The sequence below is a fragment of the Vespula vulgaris genome, chromosome 6 (genome assembly GCF_905475345.1).
Source record: "Vespula vulgaris chromosome 6, iyVesVulg1.1, whole genome shotgun sequence".
In the NCBI taxonomy this organism is placed as follows: domain Eukaryota; kingdom Metazoa; phylum Arthropoda; class Insecta; order Hymenoptera; family Vespidae; genus Vespula; species Vespula vulgaris.
Genome location: NC_066591.1, coordinates 4,484,640 through 4,495,534, shown reverse-complemented (window position 1 = coordinate 4,495,534; position 10,895 = coordinate 4,484,640). Strand labels below are relative to the sequence as shown.

The 10,895-nt window shown below is 33.2% G+C and overlaps 2 protein-coding genes across 9 annotated transcripts in view; one reads left to right on the top strand and one right to left on the bottom strand.

Moving 5' to 3' along the window:
• Positions 1-2,827: 2,827 nt before the first annotated feature.
• LOC127064791 (uncharacterized) lies at positions 2,828-4,253 on the top strand. Its single transcript, XM_050996346.1, has 4 exons — positions 2,828-3,168; positions 3,369-3,506; positions 3,595-3,712; positions 4,189-4,253. The coding sequence occupies exons 1-4, from the start codon at positions 3,010-3,012 to the stop codon at positions 4,251-4,253; spliced, it is 480 nt and encodes a 159-aa protein (XP_050852303.1). The 5' UTR covers positions 2,828-3,009.
• Positions 4,254-6,335: 2,082 nt separating this feature from the next.
• The window catches only part of LOC127064390 (protein prickle-like), an 87,826-nt gene continuing 83,266 nt past the window's right edge, over positions 6,336-10,895 (bottom strand). For all 8 annotated transcript variants that reach the window (XM_050995377.1, XM_050995376.1, XM_050995378.1 and 5 more), the window contains 5 exons: positions 9,720-10,256; positions 8,985-9,301; positions 8,470-8,793; positions 7,852-8,285; positions 6,336-7,410 (listed from right to left, as the gene is read on the bottom strand). In XM_050995377.1, coding sequence (XP_050851334.1) covers positions 7,160-7,410; positions 7,852-8,285; positions 8,470-8,793; positions 8,985-9,301; positions 9,720-10,256 — 1,863 coding nt within the window. In that variant the 3' untranslated portion in view covers positions 6,336-7,159. The remainder of the gene's footprint in view (positions 7,411-7,851; positions 8,286-8,469; positions 8,794-8,984; positions 9,302-9,719; positions 10,257-10,895) is intronic.

Sequence of the window (10,895 nt, the reverse complement as noted above, 5' to 3'; positions counted from 1 at the left end):
GCTTACTTTAAATCCTTGATTTATTCTCATACGTTATACGTTAATATTCTAATACGAAGCTTTTACTTTCGAAGATATATCATTATATAGATTTTTTTCTTTCTCTTTCTCTTTTCTTCAATCATTGTATACGATTTTTCTTTTTCTCTTTTTTTCAAATCATTATAGTTCCTTTTTATTTCTCTTTTTTTTTTTTATATTAAAAAGACTATTAAATCTATACGATCGAATAATCGATAAGAATATTTATTCTTATGCGTTCTCACAGATCGCGAGCTACGCGTTTTCAAATAAAGTATGTTGCTGAACTCGCTTGTAACTCGTTAGAAAAAAATCTAACTCCGAACGTTTGTACACCGATTTTCCATTCAAGTATGTCGGCTCGCGTGGTCGACGTATTACTCACGACAGAAATGTTCGTCGTTGACTTTCATATATACTGCAAAATAAATTCAACATTCACAGATCGATCCGGTTTCTTTGAGATACGTTATTTTAATTATAATCGAATAATATGTCTATGCGATAAAGAAGAGATTTCACTTGAAATTTGACGAATTAACATATACGAGATAATCTATTTTACTGATTGTTTCGATCCATCGAAGAACAATAAAAGCACGTGCTTTATTATAATCTTTCGATTTTATAGCGATCACCGATTCATTCATTCATTGATGATTTTTATCCTTGAAATATATAGCAATCGATTCGTTTTCCATTACTAAAACAATATCGATTGTTTTATTACTCGTAAAAGAAAATTATGTATAACTTCTAGAACAACTTTTTTCTTTAAGATATCCAACCGATTTATATATATTTTTTATTATCAAGTTACAGAAGAAAAAAGAGAATTTTTTACAAAAATAAAAAAAAGTGTTCTACTCTAAGCGAATATTTATTTGTTTTGGAAATAACAATTTTTCTTAAAATATCGATTTGTTAATCGGATGGTTAAATATTTATTCAATATTTATATTTTATCTTAAAACATTTATAGATTAACGTAATTCACATAAATAGCGTCAGTGGCATAGATTTAGAACTTAAATTCGGCATTCCTGAAGCAACATTTAACAGGATGGATCAAAGATTCCTTTTTGAGACGATGTTAAAAAAAATCGATTGATCTTTTTTCGAGAGCTTCCAAGTTAAATTCGTTAATTTTTTTTTCATTTTGTTTTTATCTATTCCTTTTTTTCTTTTTATTTAAAAAAAAAGAATCATCTGGAAAGTACTTGCTTATGCGTCTCTCGGCATGCCAGAAAGGCGAGCAAAGAAGGGGCGAAGAGATCGTAAAGTAGATTTGAGCACGCGCTCGATTAGAAGCGAATGGGAAGGACGAAGCTGTAGAATAACATTATATATACACGCTATGGACAACGTAAGTACATGCTATGGGGGCCGTCCTCGAAGCGAAGCAGGGAGAGGCCACATTCCAAGCCACGGAGAAAGCCTCTCTGCAAACGAGCGCACACAGCAGCGCAAAAGTTGCGCACGAACGGAATACCTTGTGATCCGTTAGTCCATGTCTCATAGTAGGGATGTGTTCGATCGATCGATCGATCGAACGATCGATAATGTGTCGTTCGTTTTAATCAACTTCATTTTTTGCGTTGTTAGTTAAATTAAAAAAAAATTTAATCTATGTGACATTTAAATGTTGAGACTACGAGTATAATAAATTAGGAGCTAGTAAAAAAGAAAAAGAAGAAAAGAAAAGAGAGAATGAGATGGAAAGAGAAGAAGATTTAATTTAATGATAATACGAAGGTATTATCACGAAAGAAAGATACGATCAAATTATTCTACTGATTTCGATTACTTTTCTTTTCTTCTTTTTTGTTTTTAAATTCTCGTTTTTCCTAATGCAGATTATTTGGAAAATTTGTATTGATTAGTAATCCGGTTTTATCATTTCACTGATTATAAATGGTAATTGTAATTGATAATTTTAATATCTTTGCTATATCGTGAACAGCGTATAGTATTGAATAATCGATCAGTATTTCGATTTGGTCATCATCATCGGTGCTGTGAGGTCTTACTAAACGTTCTCGATCTTCAAGGCTAAAATCCCCAGCTCTAAACATTGCGAACCATTTCTTAACAATTCTTTCGACTAACGTATTATCTCCGCAAATAGCACGAATATTTTTTTTTGCCGTTTGCATTGAATCTTTGCAACTACGAGAATGTTAAAGTTTTTTAAGTGTAAAACGTGGACTGATATTTTTGTTTAGCTCGCTTTATCACTAATTACAGTTATTATTATAAATCGTTCTTAAGTCAATACACTATCTCACTATTACACATATTTACCAGAATATTTATCTATTTTATTTCTTCATTGATTAAATAGATAATATCCAAGATTAAACAATTCGTCCACTATCACCAAAATTTATTCTCCCGTGTTATTTACTATTAAATATTCTAAGTACAATTATATATAAATTTTTATTGAATTTTATAAAATATTAAAAGGTACATTTTTCTATACACTTACTTCGACTTACTATCGTTCGTTAAAAATAATTGTCATCTCGAACTTAATCTCCAATCACAATTATATTTTATGATTTTCAATTCTTTGTTTGATTGCTTTACTCTCTGACACGATCTTTTCTCTTCGAGTTACAAAAATGTACTGTGGACGATCAGTGTTTAATGGTAAAGAGAGGGTAACGCGCATGTCCTTTGTGGAAGGGGAAATATATCCCCTACGTACAATATAAAGATAGAATAATGGACGTAATTGCTGAGAAGATACACTTGTTTAATGACTTATGTATAAATCGAATCTTAGGGGAAAAGAAATGTGAAGTGTAAGGATTCTATTCGAAGAATCATATCGTACGAATTTTCTTATATTTTTGCAGTCTCTCTCTTATAAAATATTTTCTAAGAATTATAAGAGGGTCAGATAGTCATACTATAAACGAAGAAAGTCCTTTTCAGGGGCTCGATAGATACGCGATTATTAAAACGTTGACAGAAGCGACAATGACTTTGAAAGAAACAGATTACTTTGAGAAATATTCCAGTATTCTTAATGAACATTTATTTACGTTCATTGGTTTATCTTCTTATATAAAATCACCGAAAGAATTGTTACGTGTTCATTTGATAAATTTCGTTTTAGCGTTTGCTACTTTCATGCAGGTAAATAATAGTGTATATGTATATAATATGTGTGTATTATTGTGATATTTCACAACAGTACTTTGTATTCTATTGATTTATGAATGGAAAAAGTTAATTCGAGAATATATATACATATACACAAGTCGAAGAAAGATTTAGCCTGTATAGCTGTACTCCAACTTTTTTTCCGTAAGTTATGAATTAATAAAAAATATTAGTTTTTAGAGTTGTATTTTTTGTATAAACTGGGACCAAAAAGACAACTCAGAGTGATCGTCAAAGTACTTCAAACGTTCCTTCCAACCATTTGCTTTTCGACTTGTTATTATTATAATCTTATTCATAATTATGCAAAGGTTTGCTCGGAATTATTTAATCTTCAAAATTTACTTTTTAAATGTATGAACGAGTTTTCGATCAATACGATCTAAGTATAATTTTTAGATAAAGTTAATAGTAAATCATATTAAACGCGATTGGAAAGAATTGAAGGACGAGCACGAATTAATTACGATGAAGAAATACGCGAATAAAAGTAGATTATGGTCAATGTGCATTCTATGTGAGTATAAGGGAAATATAAAATATCATAATTTTATATCCTTCGTGATTACATAATTTGATCAAATATTACATATTTTAGGTTTCTCTTATGTCTACATCGGTTCTTTAATATTTCCATCCATGTATAATTTTATTTATATTTTTCATATTACTAACAAGACAAAATTAATATTACCAATACGCATGGAATTTGCTCTAGAAAATAACAAGTTTTACTATTTCTTTCTTTTACTGGAATTCATTATAATATTCATCGTATGTACGATAGGAGTAGCTAACTATTCATTGTTCATGTCAATCACTCAACATGCTTTTGCTTTATTCAATATCGTCTTGTAAGTAATTAACGCAGCACATTTTTGAAAAGTCCACGATCGATGGACGAAAATTATTTTAATAGGGAATATGTATTTTGACATCTTAAGGGTGAAACTAGATCGTCCGTTTGTAACAGATTCGCATTGTTTGCGACAGCAAAAAATTGTTACTTCGCTGAATATGGAATACGATTGGATTGTCACTGTTATAAGGAGCTATGAGAAAGCCATTAGGTTCGTATCCTTCATAATTTTATTCCAATGGTCGTTGTAATTTTTTAATAGTATTTAACAGGATATTTTTAATACGTTCTTTTAAGATTTGTTGATTTAATAAAATACGTATTTGGCTCAACTTACTTAATGGAAATAACCTTGTCATTGTCTTTTATCGTTATAGATTATCTTTATGTAAGTGAACGTATATTATATTCTTAATATTTTTTCAAAAGATCTAGCGTAACGTAACATTATTTATGTTATAAATATCAAAGTTGTTTCAGATTTTTACTTTGAAGAATACCATTAGCGAAAATATTTCCGATAGTACCTACATTCTTGCAAGTATGTTTTTGATATATGTTTACTGTTATTCCGGACAAATGTTAATAAACTATAACAGTGCTGTATTTATAAAATGGTACGTAGAATATATGTCAAACATTTATATTATTAAAAATTAAATTTACGAAGTTTTAAATACGTACACGTAAATAATCTACGTAGCTGTCAAGTACCATTTTATACGTTGTCGGTAAAGACTCAAAAAATATTACTCATCCTGATATTGCAAACTATGAGACCGTGCAATTTTTCAATCAGAAGAATTATAGTAGCCTCTCACGAACTTTTCGCCAAAGTAAGTTGAAATTTATTAATCTTTGATTTTATTTCTTTAATACCAATGGCAACAAATGTCTTTCAGTTAATACACACTTCTTTTTCCTTCGCGATGCTATTTTTTCGCATTCTTTGAACGTAAAATGAAATGGGACATTATACGTATTAAAAGTTAATATTTCAATCAATTCAGATTGAAAACTACTGTCTGATAAGAACTTTGTGATATTCGATGTAGTAATTGTTGTAGAGAATATAATGACAATAGTCATATTCAAATATTTATTAAAAAAATATAAATTCAAAAAAGAATTTCTTGATTTATGATTTATGATCGATTTGATGTATCATTAATTTCATCGGAGATAGATATTCTCGGTTACTAGTTAAAAAAATCAAAATTTTACGAATAATTTGAGAATTATTTATATTTCGTATGACAGTCGTTAATAAATGAAATGTTTACTTAAAAATGTCGAGTACAGTGTTAATCGATAAACAACGATTCATTAATGGATAAATTATTGTAAATATGTTAAATAAAATATATTTCATTAATGGATAAATCTAAAAGATTATTTATAAAGAAACAAAAATTGCTTCTGCTACTTGTTTCATCTCTTTTCTGTCTTATCAATATCGATTTATAATTACTCATCAATTTTAATAATAAATAAATAAGACATTTTTGATTTATTGATTTGTTGTCTATACTAGTACTAAAGTAGATATAATTAAAACAATTTGAAAACTTTCTGAATCAGAAAAAAAATATTTGCAGAAATCTACAAAAGTTGTAACATGTATAATTTCGAACAGATCGATTCGTTTGATTTTCAACACGAAAGTATTTATATGATAAAATGAAATCACTGTGATTTTGAAAATTTTTAAATCAACACTTCTCGCGATGATAAAGAAATTTCGTGGACAAAAATTTTTTTCGTATTTCGTTGCAAATTAATTAGTTGCTATAATCGGAAAAAAAGTTTACGCAAACGATATGCGATATCACACGCAAATGAGACATTTTCACGCAGAAGATGTAAAGTTACATACGAACATACAGACCGAAGATATTTCTCTACGATTCTACCTAAAAACTGTCCTAATTGTGTCGCAAGAATTCATTAAAGAGATCTTTGTTAGCGTGTGGAAATGCAACGTGATCTCAAAGGGGGAGAAAGTATGTGACCCTTTCACGATGAGAACGACAATATAACGAAGTTGGGTCCTTAACAGGATAATCAACTTTCCTTTAATTCTTTTCCCCTATTATCTTGTTCTTTTTTCTCTGTTCCTTTATTAAAATACATTTTTACGTTTCATTATCCATGAAAATAATTGATGAACAATTGATACTTACGTTCCATCCAAGTCGTTAGAAATTCTTGAATCGAGGGAACTGAAAAAAAAGATGGGTTTTATTATTCGAATAAAAATCTCCAAATCGAGACATCGATCTTCTTTAAAATATAACATCGTTATCATTATTATTATTATTATCGTCATCAAGTAGTACATCAACGAGAATAATAAAAATAGACGAGGGTGTATGGCCGCGAGGCAAAAACGTCACTGAGATTTTCTGACACGAATAATTCGCGAGAAAATCTTCAGTCGATTTCTATTCGAAACGTCTCTGATCGTTGTTATTGTTGTTATTGTTATTATTTTATCATTGTTATGTATATATTGTTGCGAACGAGCTTAGGAATGTTCCGATGAAATCACCAGAGAAAATAGACTGTTTCTATCCGGTATCTAGAATTTCTTTACGAATAACAACGAATGATTTTTCTTCAACGATAGCTTAATCGCTGCGAATGAAATTATTTCAAAGTTCGATTGTATATAGTAATATTGTAAATAATTAAAAAAGAAAATTATTCTATAAACATTCCTATGGGAGTGTTCAACAATATATACACACGTACAATGAGACTTGCCATCAAGGAAATTGCGTTTTCAAGTTGAAACGAACATTAACGAGAACGAGATACGAAAAGGCCTATGCTCTGGAAGATACTGAAAAGCGTACACGTATTGTAGCGCTTAGGAACTCTGTTTTTTTTTCTCTCTCTCTTTCTCTCTCTCTCTCTTCTTCTTTTTTTTATTTTATTTCTTTCCTTTTCTTTTCTTTTTTCTTTTGCTTTCAATATTTTTGTCTCTACAGTCTTTGCTCGTTTCTCGTCGCGCACACCAAGAGGAAGGAGATCCATCGATCGTACAAATATTAAGCGTAATACAAAACCGCAAGATGTCCTGCGGATATTTAAGCACGATCATCAAGACACGACGCATTTTTCGGTGTCCTTTTGAGCTTGATTTGACGAAGACGAAGACGGTTGAGTCCGTTTCCGCGCGCACGCAACCGCATCATTCGGTACGTAAGAAATACGGACACCACCGTAAGCTCTTCTAGGTGGTAAAGCATATGCTGCAGCCTCGTCCGAACTACTAGAAGAACTACAAGTCGAGCAGCAACTTTCAGCGTCCTCTGCTTCGTCCAGTCTTGACCTTGACGATCCGGCTGCACCTGTTGACGATATCGACAAATAAATTTTAATTATTGGCTTTGAAACTGCAACTTTGATACGATCTTCTTATTAACATTTCTGTTATTGCGATTAACAATTTCTATTAAACAAATGCGAATTATAACGGGCAGATAAAAGTATAAAAGTATACAATAAATATTTTTATGATAAGAAGACTAAGTTTAATAAATCCGTTGGAGAATCTCCGTTCGAATTTCATTTTACGCGAATATTAATTTCCTTATTCCGAAGAATTTGAGGAATTTTTGTATAGATATATATACCAGGTATATGTAATTTTAGACAATGCAGGAATTCGCGAACTTCTTGGAATGTCTTTTATAGGCAACGAGGTATATACGCCGGAATTACATTGATTTACAGTAAAGCCCGTGTAAAATTTCCATTTATACACGAAGAACGATAGGAATTCAACGCACCCCAAGTCGACGTACTGGCGACCTCCTCAGGTTGCAAACTTCTCGATCGAGGAACGTTAGTCCTGGACAAAGGATTATTCGGTGGTGGAGACGGCGAGGATGATGAATTGGTATCGTTCGCTGGTGAAACAGGGACGTTACTCGTGGATGGTACCCCATGATCGTTTACGTCCAAGTCACCTTGGAATCGCACACGTCGCGACGTAGGCGTCGGTGGATCCGTTTGACTTGCAGCGAGATTCGTTGGTGACGTTGGTGACTCTTGAGCGAGCGTGATGGTCGATGCACCAGCTGCAATACCAATCGTAGGTGGTACCGATGTTGAAGGTGAAGCTCTCAATGCAGACGCTGGAAGTTCAGGCATGCTCGAAGCGTGAGAAGGTGTACAGTTTTGAACGCATCGAAGTGGCTCTCGGTCCCTCGCTTGCATTAGTCTACAAATGAGAAAATATTTATTAACTTTACAGATTTATTAATACGATCGAGCAAGCGTAAATTTTTTTTTTTTTTGATTAGATATAATACGTCGTCAAAAAAAGTTCTTAATAGTATAGATCGATTACTTTTTTTTTCTCCTTGAAGGACATCATACCTTCAAAAAAATCACGACAATCATACCTTCCTAAATCGCTACGATTTTCTTCAGGATGAGAGCCACGTTCTTGCAACAATCTCTCGAGATTCCTTTCGAGAAGTACCCTATCGAGACCTCCACCCCTAGATCCACTAGTGGGAAATCCCTCCGTTGGGAATTCTGGACTCAAGGTACTCTGTGTTGGGGTTGTCGCTATCGAGGATGAGACTTGCTGATGTTTTCTCGTCAATCTTGGCGAGTTTCTGAGCGATCCAGAAACGTGTCTGGTTCCTGGTGGTGGTGGGGGAGGTGGAGGTGGTGGTGGACTCGAGGAACCTTCGCTCGTTGGTGCTGCTTGTCTTCTACCTCTATAGAAGAAAGAAAAAAAAAGAAGAAGAAAAAACGAAGAAAAAACGAAAAGAACAGTTCTCTTTTACAAAAGAATATAAATCTGTTTAGATATTAAGAGACTGATCACGATATCGTCTCAACGATAATTGTTCAATATCTTTTAAATAATCCATTGGAAAGAACCTATTAATTTTCATGGAGTATTTACCTAAGAAAAGAAGGTGGAGGTGGAGGACCGGCCGAAGAATCACTCGGTGTCGTTGGTGGCTCTCCTTTACTACAGGCTATGCTGCAATAGATAGCACCCCGTCTAGGAAGAAAAGGACGGCCCAAAAGCGAGGTACGACAAGTGGCACAACAAAAGCATGCTTCTGTCGCGTGCCAATGTTGACCTTCGTGCGACATTTGACCTTGATCAACGCCTATCGGTTCGCCGCAGCTGTCGCAATATTCGGCAAAGGAGGCATCGAAACAACGAAGACAATATGGTCGTCCTTCCCTCATAACGTACCTCTGACCGCCGAGCTGCAAACGTTTCATTGATATGTAAAATTTTATTTAAACGTTGCATTTACGATCAGTCTTTCCATAGTTTCCTTCTTTTTTTTTTTTTTAAATGAAGTCAAAAAAAAAAATAGGAAGGAATCAATGTTCTTTTTTTCTCAAAGCTTCTAAAAGGTAAGCAACAATGGATATCATATATATACAATTGAATATGGATATTTCCAAGATTTTCAGAGATAATTATTGTTGATATCACTTTTTATTTTATAACGTGATATCGTGAATTGACAGGACATAGGAATTACAACATAATACAATTTACGTAATCTAAATCGAAAATTATGTATCTTATTAATACATAATTTAATTTAATTTCCTCTTATTTGAATTATGATGAAACTAAAGAGAAAAAATGGGATCCTTAAGGATTTTATTTTACCTGTCGATCGCACTCGAGACATGCGAAATGTCTCATATGCCAGGCTCTACCTTCTGCTTCGGTACATTCGTCAGCTAGAATGATCTCGTCGCAGGCACAACATCGTGGCTTTAATGTTTCCGCGTGATGACGACCACAATAGAGCCTCCCATCTCGCCAGAAATAAATGAGATCAACGAGGAGTTGACGACAGACGCAACAAACGAAGCATGCAGGATGCCAAAGGGCAGAAGGACCGGCACGACTCGCTGCAACTGCCATCTCACCGGTCGCGATCGGCCTCGAGCATTCTCGACATCCGCTGGTGTGTGGCCTCTCCAATTGACTCGCATGTCCTCTACCAAGAGCTTCCCGTTTCCGTTGTGCCGCGAAAACTCTCAACTCACGTTTCTCTTCCTCCGAAAGACCGCTACAATATCTAGCTTCGTTATCATGCGGTGGTAGCTGTTGAAGGAGTTGTTTAACCCTCTCGCGTTCACCAGCACTACCCGTATAAGGTATTTTCTCTTCTGGTAGACTACTGAAATACAGGTGGACCTATAACATTTCAAACGAGTCATTGGTTAACATAATATTTGATCAATGAAGTTCTTTATCGAGGAATATAATTATGTATATATTGTAAGCAGATATATAACTAACAATGAATGAATGAGAAAAGTATAAAATAATTGACTTTTATTACAAATGTATATTTTGATATAAACGTGTTTACATAGTTTTCATATTTTTAATAAAAATCGCGAGTAAATGATGACAATGATTCAAATAATATACGTTTGTTTGTTCTTCTTAGGATAAATATAAAAATAAAAGAGAGTGACTTTGCTTTACTATTTATCATTATTGATTAAACTAATTGCGAGCTATAATATTATTATACGATCATTGTTATGAAAGAGAACGATTTTAAGAAAATATATATGATTTCTGATGTTGGAAGATCAATGATAACGGTGTAACTTATCCACGCATATTTGAATAAATCAGAATCGATGTTAACGGAACGAAATCGATCCCGCGTAAAAAAGCAGTCTAATCTAATAAGTAGTCGCGCTCGAGCAGCAATTTTCTACGGTGCATTTTCATTCGCGCCCAACTCCTGCAACATCCTGTATAACTATAGAGTGTACCGTCGCGGTGGTGTTCTCATGGATTAAATTGCGCTCTCACGGT